Genomic DNA, 15,254 nt, shown 5'->3' with positions numbered 1-15,254 from the left:
TGCTTTTGTTTTGTTGTGATAGACCTGAGGTTAATCTGGCTCACACTTCTCAAAGTAAGAGAGCTGATCTAAGAGAAATATTTATCTTTTCACTACTAGTCCAGTTACAGCAGGCAAAGAGTAAAGTTGGTGCTGCAGCAGCACTCTTACATATGAGATGTTTGACTGATATTAGCCCAGGTCACTCAGCATGCCTTCACCTTGTACAGATGATTGTTGCAATGTCTGTTTACTCTGAGGGGTCTTTACACAATTTCAGCTTCATCTCGGTTTACACACTCATGTATTAGCTAAAACCTGTTTAACTTTGAGAAAGCTAGGTATAAGTGTGTTTGTAAAACTGACAATATTGCAGTAGTTACAGTAGTAGTAGAAATGTATTGCATTCAGTTGATTTAATTTAATAAGTAAGGAACAAACCCCTTGTGGGCATGCTATTATAGGAAAATGATCAGCGACAGGGTAGTATGATGTGGCCCAATGCAGTTATTGTTACCACCCTGAAATGAATTTTCCTGTACCAGCACATCCCAAAGTGTTTTGTTCCTCTTATAACACAGCAATTTTCCCACATTTGATTTTTTTTTTATTAGTTAAAGGAAGACTTATTGTACTTACAGTTACATAGTTATGTTTAATGTCTGTGAAACAAGTTAATTCCTGTTATCACTTGCATTAGAACAGCTATGAACAGTCATTCCCTTGTCAGCCTCTTTTTTCTCTCTCATGAAGTAATTTAGGCAAAACAAAACAAAAAAAAAAAAAAAATGCAGCTTGTCATCTTACTGTAACATCCTCACTCCAGAAGACACTGGAGACTCCCTCCAAAATTGTTATATAAACATCTCCTCACCTCCTTCACCATATCAACAATTACACACATTTTTTAATCTCTTTATGTGGTTTAATGTCTGTCCTACGATCTCTATGTAAGTTCTTACTATAAAAATGCTCTAGTGTATTAGAGCAAGTGCATTAGCATAAACCTGTGATTTGCCTTGCAGTCGGCACTATTTTCAGAGCTGCAGTTATAGACAATTAATCAATACCTTCTGGCCAAACACAATCAAGAATTCAACACATTTTATTTGTAAAGTTGCTGTTTAGCCATACATACTAGTGTTCCAGTGTGTAGTTATCTATAAGCCAGTTTGCATGTCAATGTCTTGCAATACAATATGCTGTTCTGATATTAGAAAATAAAAATAAATAAATCAGTGGCCTCTCAGCTGTAGTACTAGCATGCTGTGTCGCGGTTCCTTCGTATTTTATTAAAAAAAAAAAAAAAAAAATTTGACATTTTTCATTTGACTTTTTAATGCTGTATGTTATATGTACTTTGTGTGTGCAGCGAGGGATTATGAGATCCAGCGGGAACGCATCGAGCTGGGCCGCTGCATTGGAGAAGGGCAGTTTGGAGACGTGCATCAGGGGATCTACGCCAGCCCAGTGAGCACCACCCCTTTCCCAGAAACGACTCACAACCAACACAGCCTAACCAAACCATTAAACTCAATTTTACTGCAATTCACCAAGAATGCTTTGTTTTTGTGATGATGATATAAGGTTTCAACCCATAATTTGCCCAGCAACATTTCTGTCCATGATTTAGAATACATTTTAAGGAAGTTAAAATTCTGCTGTAAAAGTTCTGGATACAATACAATGAGTGAGGCACAACATAAATATTCACACCGTGAAGGAATTTTCTTTAAAATACATCCACACAAAGTTCTGTGTTGACTTCCCCTCAGACATCCTGACCGGACTCGTGGTTTGTGGTTGAATGGTTTATATGTTGTGTTATTTGCAGGAGAACCCTTCACTGTCTGTGGCCATTAAAACATGCAAGAACTGCACCTCGGATAGTGTGCGGGAGAAATTCCTGCAGGAAGCCTGTGAGTAAGATAGCATACTACAGCAGATTCTCCATGACTTCCTATAAAGGTTGGATTACCAGCTTAATGAAGTTGCACAAAAATCAAAAACACCTTTGTTTCGTGAGAATCAGGAAGTCTGATGATGTCATCAACCACTTTGAAACCACAGCAACCAGCTGAACTTGAGTTTGATTTTAGCCTGATGTAAATGTTAAAAGTGTAAATGGTTGCATCAAGCAAAATAGTTTTTAGGTTCTTAGGTACAGCATTCACTGTTAAATGGTCTGCTAGCATACAATGTTTTTCTGTTATTCAGCATATTTAACTGCTGATTAAGTGAGCATCATTGTTCCTTGCTGTTGTTTAGTAATATTTATTATTATATCAGAGCACTGTTGAATGCTCGATTCTGATTCTAGTCAGAAGATGTTAATTAATTTTCTATAACAGCAGCTCTGACAATAGTTCCAGCTGGAAGGTTTATATTAATGCCCTCATTCTAGTGTGTTATCATTTCTATTTTATTATTTGATTTAAAGTCAGAAGACTTCAGGAACAGCTATCAGTATTAAGTGTCTGTTTTGCAGCAGAAATTCTATACAGTGATTGCTTTTAAATAATTACGCATAGTTTAGGGTCAACCCTTTTAATTAGTCTGTGGAGCTGGCTCAGGTTTTACAAACTAGAGAATTGAGTTAATATTAAATGATTTCATATCCCACAGTGACAATGCGGCAGTTTGACCATCCTCACATTGTCAAGCTGATTGGTGTAATCACAGAGAACCCAGTCTGGATCATCATGGAACTCTGCACCCTTGGCGAGGTAAGATCTACTTGCTTACGATTAGCTCATCAATTATCAAGGCATTACCAGGATTAACACTGTATCTTAATTAACTTTCTCTGTACATTATTCATAACTCAGTGTAAACTGAATATTTGGTGATGTTTTTTGTTGTTGTTGTTGCTGTTTGTCTTCTTAAGTTGAGGTCATTCTTACAAGTAAGGAAATACAACCTGGATCTGGCATCACTGATTTTGTATGCCCACCAGTTGAGTACAGCTTTGGCTTACCTGGAGAGCAAGAGATTCGTGCACAGGTGAGACAGAACACTTTTCAGCGATTTTCATTAATTTTATACAAAATACAACAAAATTAAACTCACAACCACTTCAGTTCTTCGGGTCAAGTTTAAGTTTGTTCTGCAGGGCTCTGTCTCGCACTGGTGGCTGACAGCCTGCTGAAATAGTGAGAGCACATAAATAGGCTGCCAGCAACCACACACAGACAATCACTCATTGCACACTCATCATCTCCAGCTTGACAGCCGGTGCATGACCACGCCCCTACTGCCCCTACATTTTGATACAACAGTTATAAAATGAATAAATTAGGTGGTAATATGTATGCTTGTCATGTGCTTATTCATGTGCGTCTCTCTGCCTGTGTATGTTTCCTACAGGGATATTGCTGCCAGGAATGTGTTAGTGTCTTCCGCAGACTGTGTGAAACTTGGAGACTTTGGACTCTCTAGGTACATGGAGGACAGCTCCTATTACAAAGGTAACAAGCCCTACAGACTCTAAGGCCACTTTCTCTTTTTCCTTAGTGCAAATATTCAGAACACATTTCATTTCTGCAACACTGCATCTGTCCTTTGGCTCAGTTTGCACCTCGTGGGTCAGTTTAGCAACACGCACTTAAAAAAAAAAAAATCAACTGCCAAATCAGGTTTTTTGGGTTTCACTTAGCATCAGACAGATTCTACCTCTCACATGGTCAGGGATTGTTTTAATTCGGTCCTCACACAGGTGCGATGGCTGGGTTAATGATAAGCCAGAGTGCTCATTTTCTTATCTTATAGCACCCTCTGGTGGTCCAGGATAAACATGTACCAATTAACATGTTTAAAAAAAACAGATTGGTATTTGGTTCAAACTTAATTTTCATTAAAAACTGAGATTTTCTCAGTACTTTGTCAGTGCAGGCTGTTATTAAATTAATAGCTATGAATATGAAGATGCGAATAGAGACTCTGATATTGAGATCTCACTCGTCTACAAATATGAGCCATACAGGATAGTAGAAAGATATAGATATATATCATTTTTTATTTGCACATCATGTATAAACAGATCAGACCATGGAATTTTTTAATAAAGCATACATAGGTTGCCAGGGTAATTTTTCTGTTTTTGGGCATTAAAACCATAATAAACAATTTACAGCCTTTTATTACACATTATGAGGTGCAAACTGTGAACTTTTTTTTTTTTTTTTTTTTTTTTTTTTTAATAGCCTCCAAAGGGAAACTGCCAATCAAATGGATGGCACCAGAATCCATAAACTTCCGCCGCTTTACCTCAGCCAGTGACGTGTGGATGTTCGGTAAGTTGGATAGTTTATAACGTACTGCACCTTCTCTCTTATAATGATATAGAGATGGTGTGGTGGGTTCTGTAATATAAACATTATAGTCATTAGTTAATTGAGTCAGTGACCTATTTATATATACTTTTGACTATGTAATGATCTATTAGGTCACCATTTTAATGCCCTATATTGAATACAGCACTTCTCTGTGAGACTTTTAAAGTGTATTAATTATTTGTTTGATTTTTTTTTTTTTTTTTTTTTGCTAATTTTGAGTGTGACTTTTTTGCTAAGGCGTTGAAGTAACTTATATTTTAGCGTAAAGTTTAAATGAACTAATGCTGTAAATATTTTCCAGATTTCCATTTCACATGTAGCTTAAGCATTAGCTTTAACATATTGATACATGTGTGAAAATGATTGTTGAGAAATTGTTGAGGATCTTTTTCTGTAACTTTCCTGACATGATCGACGGCAGTAACCTGAAAATGATAGATTTAATCACTATTTAGTTATTATATTTCCTCTGTGACTCTGTCTCAGGTGTGTGCATGTGGGAGATACTGATGTACGGCATCAAGCCCTTCCAAGGTGTAAAGAACAACGATGTGATTGGGCGAATAGAGAACGGCGAACGCCTGGCCATGCCCCCCAACTGCCCCCCCACCCTTTACAGCCTAATGACCAAGTGCTGGGCATATGACCCAGGCAAGAGGCCACGCTTCACCGAGCTCAAGACCCAGCTCAGGTTAGCCTGCTTTTCATGTATGTAGCAGTTTTACACACATGGGGACTTACAGAGCTGTAAAAAAAGATATGAGAAGAACCGGAAATGTTGTAATGTAAATGTTAGGTAATTTTTTTTATTGGAAGTGGTGTGGTTGTCTGTGTGCACTATGAAACACCAGGGGTCACTGTTTTATTGCTAAATTTAAAATGATTTTTTCACTCCACCTTTATGGTGCTAGACTCGGCATTAACAGAGCAGTGCTTATTTACTTTTTTGTTTTGGAGACAGTGGAATTTCTCAACTTCTCTGTAACATTTTCAGTAAAATAGAGATTTTGAATACACATAGTATCACTAGGGAAGCTTGCAGAGGTCAGAGCTGATTTATACTGCAGTGATGCATGTAAATGTATTTGCATAACATGCACAGGGTAAACATAGCTTACAGAGGAGCTGAACACCTTCATAAATCAGCTACACATTTGACGATTCTCCGGTGTAGTGTGTAGAGCAAACACCAGTTGATCAAGCAGGGTATTGGAGGATATAGGGTTGGAATTAGGATGAGAACCCAAAAAAAGAACTAGTGCAAAAGCAAAATGGAGCAGATTTGCAGATGTAGATGTATAAGTCAGACTTAAACCTTAGAGCCACTTACTGATGACACTTTATAAAGTTATGCTGGGCAGACAGGGACCAGCCAGCACCAATGTCATCTCATTAAACTGTGCCTGGGCTCCAGGAGTTACAGCAGAGGACAGACAGCCTGCTGAAGGGCCTTTAACACTAGCGAGAGCAGAAAAGCCTAAAAGCCAGGAGTTAGAGTTTACTGTGATATATACTGTTGGGATGGAAGTGGAAACTTTCAAATCCCTTACAAAAAGGTGTGACCTTTAAAGAAGACGTAAATATTGATTTTTATAATAGAATGGACTTTATAGAGAGCTGTCCATTTAATTTACTAAAATACCTTTCACATCTTGCATATCTCCTTTTCTGTGTAGCACTATTCTGGAGGAGGAGAAAGCTCAGCAGGAGGAGCGCATGCGTATGGAGATGAGGCGTCAAGTCACAGTGTCCTGGGATTCGGGTGGATCAGATGATGCTCCTCCCAAAGTAAGATACCCTGTGATCATCGTGCTAGACGATTAAAAGGAGTAATTTTAAAGCAACAGTACTGTTTTACTGCCAATTTGTTGGCAGGTCTGTTGCAACTGAGGGCGGAGCTAATTTCAGGACCAGAAAAATATAAAGATTATATGCCAATATTACACAGTTTAAGTTATCTTTGAATTATGAATATTAAAGGGCCCTCCACCAGATTCTTAATAATTTCAATTATTGTTTTGTGCCTCTGTGGGCAGATTTGACTTATAGATGTACTCTTACCTATTATAGCAGTGATGAGATTATCACAAATTAACTTTCCTGTTGAAACTCTGGGATTGAATCCCAGTAATCTCTTTTGGCATATGGCATTAAAAAAAGTATGTTTTAATAATGATTTTTATGTGTTCTTTGCAGTTTCATGTCACATCATTTTATCAAATTGCTTTAGGTGGGAGATTTATAAATTCATGCAGTGTAATAACCATTTGTTCTGACACTTAAGAACATAGGCTATTTGTGTTCTTTTCATTATAAGTTTGCACTGCACCATTTGTCTGTTGCTGCAGTTAGTCTTTAAAAGGTGGACTAATAGCCAAACATTTATGTGTCTGTAATAGACCTCAAAGTCTGGAAAGTACTTTTGATTTATTATGTTGTGTGTTTTGAAATGAACAGTCTGTTCTAAACACAGGCTTCTGGTACTAAACATTGGAATTTGAGTTGTCGCCTCCAAAAATCACACTAACCAGGACACCATGTTTAATCTTACTTTAACGTGTCACTCTGATTAGCCAGTGTACCTTTATCGGTCTTATATAATAGACACATTCTGTCTATTATATGAATTAGAAAAGTCTTAGCTGATCTAATTTCCACAGAGCAGTGGAAGAGTCTTTATCCAGGAAAGTTCAGTGAGATGTCAGCTGTCTCTGGACTGCCAGCTAAAATAAAGCAGCACTTCACATTTTTTTATTCTCTGTCATAGTTGTCCAGTTTCCATTGTGTATAAAGTGAAGTGGCTAACAGCATTCAGTGAAGAATGTGCTCTAAGATAAACTGATATACACTACAGATTTGGCACTTAGAGCATTTTAGATCATTCTTTTGACTTCTGTTTTATTTTTTTGCTGCAGCCCAGCCGGCCCGGTTATCCCAGTCCCCGATCCAGTGAAGGTTTCTTCCCGAGTCCTCAACATGCTGGCCAGCACAATCATTACCAGGTAACTGCACACTACCCACAAAACCATCAAAATGGAGTATTTTTGGCTTAAGTGAAATAGTCACATCTTTTCTGTTGACCATGTTGGGTATTCAGAAGAAACCTGGCATGAAGCCAGTCGCATTAAGGACTTGAAAAAAAATTAGAAATCAGTTATGCAGCTGCCTGTCTGCCTTTAAGTGTGTGTCTAATACTTTGCCCCATATCCATTTTATTATGTCATCGATGAGACCTTATGATATCATGCATTGCTCAACTCCAATAGTTTCATTGTCAAGCTATTGACAGCTATTAGATTTTAGCCTCCCATCTAATATCACAGCCAGCCGACACTGGCGCAGCTCAGGGTTGTTGTCTGAGTAGAAAACTGCAGTTTGTATTTTCTTATGAGTGAGATGTGTGACATTTAATGGGAACCAAAAGTCCATGGTCCCTCATTTTGTGCAGTTACAATTTTGTGTTGTAATTTGTGCTGTGCTTAGAATTTTAGTCAGCTACGTAAATGGATTTTAACTTTCCTAAATTAGTTTAGAGGTACTAAACCAAGTCCTGTGTATTACACCATTATGTACATTTGGGGTTTTTTTGGCCCAACTGCTTGCATACCTTGCACTTATTTTTTTTTTAAAATAGTGTCAGGAAATATTATCTAAAAATTCCACATCTGCACAAAATTAGAACTTTCCTCCATTTTGGATCTTTAGTGTTGCAATAACAGGAATGCTGCATGACGTGAGTGTCACCAGAGTGTATTTAAATTCATGTCAAGGCTCATTAATGATGAGGTCAGTGAAAAGCTTTTCTTGCAAAATTTATTTGTGATTAAAACTGTTGATTTCAGTGGATTGAAATTTAAGAAAAAAAAAATGTAATTTCACTTGACATAATTACTACCAGGCTACCAGGCCAGTCTCCAGCTGCTCTTGTACAGAAAGTCAGAGAAGCTATTCTGCAGCAATTCATCATAACTCGGCATGTCAGGAGTCGTTTTCTCTTTGCTTTTTTTACAACTGAATTATTATTACGGAATTATTATCATGGAATTATTGTCATGACACAGAATTCCTCTGTAGAAAATAAGAACAAAAACCCATTAACAGTAAACTTAATCTAGATTCTATTGTTATTCCTCCAGAGTGTGCTCACTTTTAGCCTTATAAGGAGTCTGAGTAAAAATCTTGGCTAATGTGAGGTTATTTTTGTATCTTTTCGTTTATTACTTCCTTTGGAAGAGAGAAGAAAGGAGGCCAGACTGTCGAGATCGCATCTAGGTCTCGGTCAAAGGTCAAGTAAATACTCAGCCGCAGTCATTGATGGATGTGATGGGGAATTTTTTCTGCAGATCACATTTTATTCATAACAATATATTTAAGGCAAATAATCTCTCTCTCTCTCTCTGGAGATGATCTTCTTAAGCAGAAAAACATCTGTTTTGTGCTTTGTGCTTTTTTTCCACTGGCATTTGTCCTTGTTTTGATTTGTACTTTACTCTGCTGAAGGGATCGGGCTACCCTGGATCTCATGGCATGCCGTCAATGCCCAGTGGAGGATACCCGGCCCAGGCCTCTGTTCTGGAGCCACATGAGACCTGGAACCACCACAGACAAGACGTACCTGTGTGGTCTCCTAATATGGAGGTGAGCGTCACCCACCAGTTCTCAGAGTTACAGTACATATGAACGATGTAGGGGAATTTCTGGTCTCAGTCTTTCTCACTGGCTATCTATTAAGTTCCACTCTGACTACAAAAGTACTGTTTGGAGGGCATTCGTTTTGGGATTTTAATCCATTTCAGGTGCTGCTTTGTGATTTTATTTACATCTGGATTTGCAATGTGTCCACAACTAAGAAAATTCCTGTTCAAACCACCGACTGTTATTTGACAAACCTCTATGCAGATGTTGCTTTTTGCTTTGAGAAAAAATGTATTTTGACTGCTCTGACTTGCTCTGCTGTGTTTAATCAATTCTGCACACATTCAAAGAAAACGATTTATGCAAGTATTATTTTTAACATTTTTATCGTCTTTTTTTATCATTATTTGTAGTATTTTGCATAGATTTATAGTCTTTTTTTTTTCATTTTTAGCCCAAAATCTCTATATAAAATAAGATTATAATTCTTATTATTTGCTGCTTGCTTTATGAGTACCTGTTTTAGGTACATCACTGCTAGAAGTAAAATAATTCTCATGTTTATTATGCACATTTATATGTTTTATTGTTTGTAATTGGTGTGTTTTTTTAGTGTTTGATTACAAATATATGAACTTGTTTTAAGATATTCTCTACTGACAGACTCGACAGCTAGATGTAATCTCTGTGTTTGTGTGTGCATGCGTGTGTGTTAGGACGGAGGTGCTCTGGACATGCGGGCACTGGGTCAGGGGCTACCGGCTCACCTGATGGAGGAGAGGTTGATGATGCAGCAGCAGCAGATGGAGGAGGATCAACGCTGGCTGGAGCACGAGGAAAGCTTCCTGGTAAGTTCAGCTTAGCATGTTTAAAGGACTATATAAACTGTATGTTTATTAGTCTAATGTAGCTACTGACTGTTGCAAAATCTTTCCCTAAATGACTAATCCAAAATCTTTTCCATAAATGCAAATACCAAAACATTAATACATGTGTTCAATTGTAATGTTAAGTTATGTAATGTAACTGGGATAGTCTGTTAAGTTTAAAGTGGAATTATGTTGTCATCAACCTTCAAACTTAGAGAGGAGATGCCTAATGGGTGAAAAAGGCCAAAAAGTCACAAAAAGTGATTCTGGTTCTCAAAGATGGCTACCTTAACTACCCAGTGAAGTTTTGTTTGTGTTTATACTTTACAGTAAGTATTACTGTGTCCTACACGACATCAGCAAGTAGCATCAGTGAGAAACTAGAAGTGTTGGAGGAACATATTTATGGTAAAGATTTTGAATAAGAAGGACTTGTTAATTATATTTGCTCATTGAACCAGTACAAAAGTAACGACACATGTTTTCACATTAAAACATGTCCTAACTAATCTATTACATTTGGAGTAAAAGGGAAATTGCTGAGTTTGATTTTTTGCCAAACCTTTTCTTCAACTTGAGCACATACTGTGGTTAATGGCATGCATTTCACCAGCTGCAAATTTTATTACATAGACAAAACACCACATGGAGGAGGCGTACAGCAGAATTGAGCTTGGGTCTCTCTTCAGCTCAGTTCAGCTCTTTGCTTCTGTCCCACAGAGAAAACAATCCCAGAGCCCTGTCCACCAATCTGTGCATGTGTGCACGCGTGTCTGCATGCGTGCATGCGTGCGTGTGCGTACGTGTGCGCACATGCGCCTGCGTGAGTGTGTGCGTGCGTGAGTGTGTGTGGGTGCACGCATGTGTCTTTGTGCCTGTGTGCGTGTGTGTTTATTTGGACTTGACTGAGCAAAATAGCAATATGAAAAACAAAGCCGTAAATCCTCAGTGTGTTGCGTGTGGGGATCAGCCAGGCCTGCAGGATCAGACTCCTCCTCTAGAAACAGCTTGGCTGATGTTGTGGAAGAAGCGACCGTACTGTTTCCATTTTAACCCCACAATCTGAAAAGTTTAAGATCCATATTCATCAAGAAAGGCTTTCTCACTAAACCAGGTTGTATTTCTTAGAAATGAATTTTGAGCAGTCTTAGTGATGCAATCAATAGACATCTAAGAGTTAGCAGAGAAAATGACACAGTTTATGTCCAGTGTCACCCTTATATCAGTGGCTAATCTCACCTGGATACTGTAGATTTGTACATAGGAACTGCTGCTGATCATAAAGACTGTCCTGTGCTCATCCCCATCTCTGCTCATCCTGAACATCCTGCAAACGCACTTCAACATACCGTGTGCTGTAATTATTTTATAATCCCACTATACAATGTCACCTAGAAGAAGGTTCACTGTTGAATCTGGTTCCTCTGAAGGTTTCTTCCTCATGTTGTCTCAGGGAGTTTTTCCTTGCCACCGTTGTCTTGATCGTTGAGGATCTAAATCTACATCTGGATTTCTCTAAATCTGTTTTGTGACAATGTCTATTGTAAAAAAGAGCTACGTAAATAAAACTTAATTTAATTTAATTTTAAATTGCCTGAATGCTGGCAGCTTTTCTTGGTCCTGATTCAGACCATGGAAAATCCCTGTGGCTTATGCCTTTCTGAGAATGGTAAAGATCTCAAGACAGGTTTGACTTATTCTGGTGTTAATGTTAAATTTCTCCTGTTTTCTCCTGGGATAAGACCATCAGAAGGATTTGTTTTTGATTCTCAAGAGCCCATAATACTAAATTTAGCTGTGAAATCCTACTGGTCATTGTTGGTCATATCTAAGAAATTTGTAAAGGTCACTTCATTTGAGAACTGTGAAAACAACAGTGAAAAGAGGCAGGCAGGGAGGGAGAAGTGGGATGTGTTAGAGGGAGCCGGAGTGGGATGAGAGGGAAAATTGCAGAGTAGAAAAAGAGCAAGAGCTGGTGGGAGTCATTTGGCTGTGTGTTTACTCTGCGTGCTGCAGTCAGGCACATTTAATCCACACTCCAGCAAGAAGCCAGCTCTCAGTCCTTCTTCAGCACGCCATTGTGCTGATGGAACGGTGCTCAGCTCACTCTCTCCTCGCTGTGGTGAGGACACGGTCTGCTCCAAGGATGCACCTTTTCAAATCCTGCTTCGGAAAACCGGTACTGGGATGCTCAGAGCTGCTATTACTCTTTATTTCCTGGATCAGCTGTTTTTTTCTGTTTGCTTGTAAGCCTTGGTGAGGACTCTGGATAGGTTGGAGAGGACATCTGTGGATGGTTTGTAGCAGATGTTCAGTTTGTTACCTGAAGTGAGAGATGAAACTGACTAAATAAGGCATGATGTTGCTTGCGTATTCGTAATTAGATACCAGACCCACATATGTTTGTAATTAGGGTAATTAGGGGTGGATATAACACAACATTTATACACTAGATTATACTTACACTGTTGTGTATGGGGGAGAAGGAAGGTGTTTATTATGTTATCCATATAATCACAGAGGAAACTGTGTTGGTACTATTGTAATATGAAGGACACTATTTAAAGCACCAAAAGTGAACTGTCATGTTTCAGTACCATCTGTGCTTGGAATCAGTTGTGTAATTGTGTGTTTTGTTTGCTGTGGTTTGTGTGTCTTCAGAAGCCGGAGTCCAGGAATTCAAGGGGCAGTATTGACCGGGAGGACGGTGCTCTCCAGGGGCTGGTGAGTTCCCATAACCCTTTGCTTGTTTGTGTTTTATCTCATAGGTCATGCTGAGTACACACGCATTGCATTTTATATACATCCTGGCGCCTTAAGCCATTTTAAGAGGCTTAGAAATGACTCTAGTACAGAAAGTAGCTGGTTGATGATGTAGGGGGGCATTTACTTTTGGGTTCCACTCCAGTCCAGCTCCAGAGAGGATATAGTGAAAGGTTAGAAGCAGTGGCTAGAGGAGTGTCAGCTGGGGCAGCAGCCACAAGTGGCTATTTTACATACCTTCTCCAAAAACAGCACCCACAAACCAGGCACATTTTCTCCAAGTAATTACAGAACTTTCTGTATGTTTGATAGAAAGTGTTTTGGAGATGTACATGTGCGTCAGGAGCTGAGTTATGCATGCTTTCCCACAAACCACTCAATCCCACCCGTAAAACCAGCCGTAATCCTGCCTGCAGTAAAATCAGGGCAGAACAGTGAGTCGAGACGAGTGAGCAAAGCCCTAAATGCTTGTTTGTGTTTCTATTTTCTTTCAGATGGGAAACCAGCATGTATACCAACCTGTGGGCAAAGCAGGTAAGTACCTCAGCAGGGCCTACTGGCATTTTTCTCAAATTGTCTAAACATGCATTTCTGAGCATAACAGATATGAACAGATTTTGATTTTTTTTTTTTACACTCTTAATATTTCTTTCTTAATGTTTCTTAATATTTGTCCATTTTTGTTACTGGTGATAATAAAGGAACATCTGTGAATGTGTGAAACTCCATGCACATTCTTTCTTGACATCTCGGTTCTAACTCCATTGTTGACAATTTTTGACACATCTGTTATTTTTACATAACACCTTGTATTTTACATAACACCCACCTTGTGCAAGATGCCCACACAATAGACTTAAATGCTAACAGAACTCTCCATGTTTCCTCCACAGATCCCGGAGCTCCACCTAAGAAGCCTCCTCGTCCGGGAGCTCCGAGCCACCTGAGCAGCACAGCCGGCATCAGCCCGGTGGACAGCTACAACGAGGGTGTCAAGGTACGCTTGCTATCAGGTCTCAGTTATGAAGCATGGGCTTTCTATCATCAGCCAGGTCTGCTGTGCACAGAAAACACTCACTCAAGTCTGGCTGCACATTATAACCAACCTGTGAGCATGGCATAAAGCACACGCTTTGGTTTTCCTCCTCATTTTTGCATCCTTTTTTGCATGGTTATTGTGACATACTACTGAGTGACAGATGAACCAAACAGATGGAAAAGTGAAAAGTGCAACACAGAGAACTGAAAACATGTCAGAATTTCCCCTGCTTCCTTTAGCCAAGCGGCTTAAGTTGCTGCTCGTCAGCAGAACAGGGAAATGTTTATTTTCCCAACCATGCAGGAGGAAAAGAGGGGCCAGAAAGCCTCTGTCCCAACACACACACACACACACACACATTTTTCTATCTTCCATAGACAGTGATTACTGTCACTGATTAATGCCTTCATCTAAATCAAGCCCAATTCGTTGCTCCAATAACCAAGCAGACTCATTTAGTTTTTCAAATAAAAGGTGTAAAATCATTATATTATTTAAGTCCTTTTTGTTTCTCAGAAAGTGCTAAATATATGGACACACATACACAAAAGATTCAAGTTCATGGAGTGCTGGATAAAGAGAATAATCGGATGTGGTTTCCATCTTTGGGAAAACCCATTTTAGGCCAATTGGAGGATAACAGCGGAGATAAAAACAGTTTTCTTTTACCACCTCCTTTCCACCACATGGTCCTCATATGCTGCCAAACCCACAATGCAGAAGCACACATATTCAGCCTTTTTAGAGTCAATATTACTTCCTTTTTTGCCCGTGTGTTTAAACCTTCCATGCAGTTTTACTTTTGGAAAGGCCCTGTTGTTTTGAAAATGAACTCTGTCCTCAACAGTTAAAGAAAGGCCTTTAAACGAACAGACCTTTCTAACCCCAAAAATTGTTTGTGTTTATTTTGAAGCACACACGATTTCATTTTAGATTTGAAACACCAAAAAAGAAGCTTCGTACAGAACCCTGTCAGACTATACTTTTAAATCAGACTATAATCTTATTACATTTAACCTCTAAATCATGCAGCACAGCTTCTTTTTCCTTATTTGTGAGGAGTGCATGTTATTTTTTTTTTTAATTATTTTTTTACATCATTAATTATTTGTTCCTGTTCTGTTTCCCTGCATCCCTCCCTCACCCCCTCACACTCGCCTGCTTTTTGGTGCACGTAGCCCTGGAGGGTAAGGACTGTGTCGGTTATGTGTGTATGTGTCACTTAGCAACTGCTGCTCTCACACTCATCTGCATGTTAAAGGGAGTCATCTTGTAGTAGTAATAAACATTAAGACGCAAATATACTATACACTGATACACACACACACGCACACACACACCTGTATGTCTGCCCTGAACTAAATGAGTGTGAGACTGCAGTTACTGTCATCATGTTTATTATAGTTAGTGCTCTAACATTAGAAATTAGAAAGGAATTTAAAGGTACAATAAGTAAAGTTTTATTAAAAACTTCAGATCTATTACATGATAAATCTTATTTAAAGCCTCTGTCAGCACTGTTTATCGAGCAAACATAGAAATATACACCTAATTTCAATTTGATTATAATTTTATATATAGACATCTAGGGTAACTGTGAGAAACTTGTCGTACTCCAGCCTTAACACTAATTCC

General features: G+C 38.7%; 1 protein-coding gene across 17 annotated transcripts in view; it reads left to right on the top strand.

Moving 5' to 3' along the window:
• ptk2aa (protein tyrosine kinase 2aa) overlaps window positions 1-15,254 on the top strand; it is a 102,670-nt gene that overhangs the window by 82,971 nt on the left and 4,445 nt on the right. For 16 of the 17 annotated variants that reach the window (XM_053228595.1, XM_053228592.1, XM_053228594.1 and 13 more), the window contains 14 exons: window positions 1,352-1,449; window positions 1,814-1,898; window positions 2,605-2,705; window positions 2,867-2,982; window positions 3,346-3,446; window positions 4,182-4,271; window positions 4,800-5,004; window positions 5,990-6,101; window positions 7,229-7,315; window positions 8,814-8,951; window positions 9,665-9,796; window positions 12,479-12,541; window positions 13,075-13,114; window positions 13,474-13,577. In XM_053228595.1, the coding sequence (XP_053084570.1) occupies window positions 1,352-1,449; window positions 1,814-1,898; window positions 2,605-2,705; window positions 2,867-2,982; window positions 3,346-3,446; window positions 4,182-4,271; window positions 4,800-5,004; window positions 5,990-6,101; window positions 7,229-7,315; window positions 8,814-8,951; window positions 9,665-9,796; window positions 12,479-12,541; window positions 13,075-13,114; window positions 13,474-13,577 (1,472 nt within the window). Of the gene's footprint in view, window positions 1-1,351; window positions 1,450-1,813; window positions 1,899-2,604; window positions 2,706-2,866; window positions 2,983-3,345; window positions 3,447-4,181; window positions 4,272-4,799; window positions 5,005-5,989; window positions 6,102-7,228; window positions 7,316-8,546; window positions 8,952-9,664; window positions 9,797-12,478; window positions 12,542-13,074; window positions 13,115-13,473; window positions 13,578-15,254 lie in introns of those variants that run through there. The other variant, XM_053228597.1, reaches the window with a different exon arrangement.

This window comes from Pangasianodon hypophthalmus, chromosome 23 (assembly GCF_027358585.1).
Source record: "Pangasianodon hypophthalmus isolate fPanHyp1 chromosome 23, fPanHyp1.pri, whole genome shotgun sequence".
NCBI classification, from domain to species: Eukaryota; Metazoa; Chordata; class Actinopteri; order Siluriformes; family Pangasiidae; genus Pangasianodon; species Pangasianodon hypophthalmus.
This window is presented reverse-complemented; position numbering and strand designations above follow the sequence as displayed.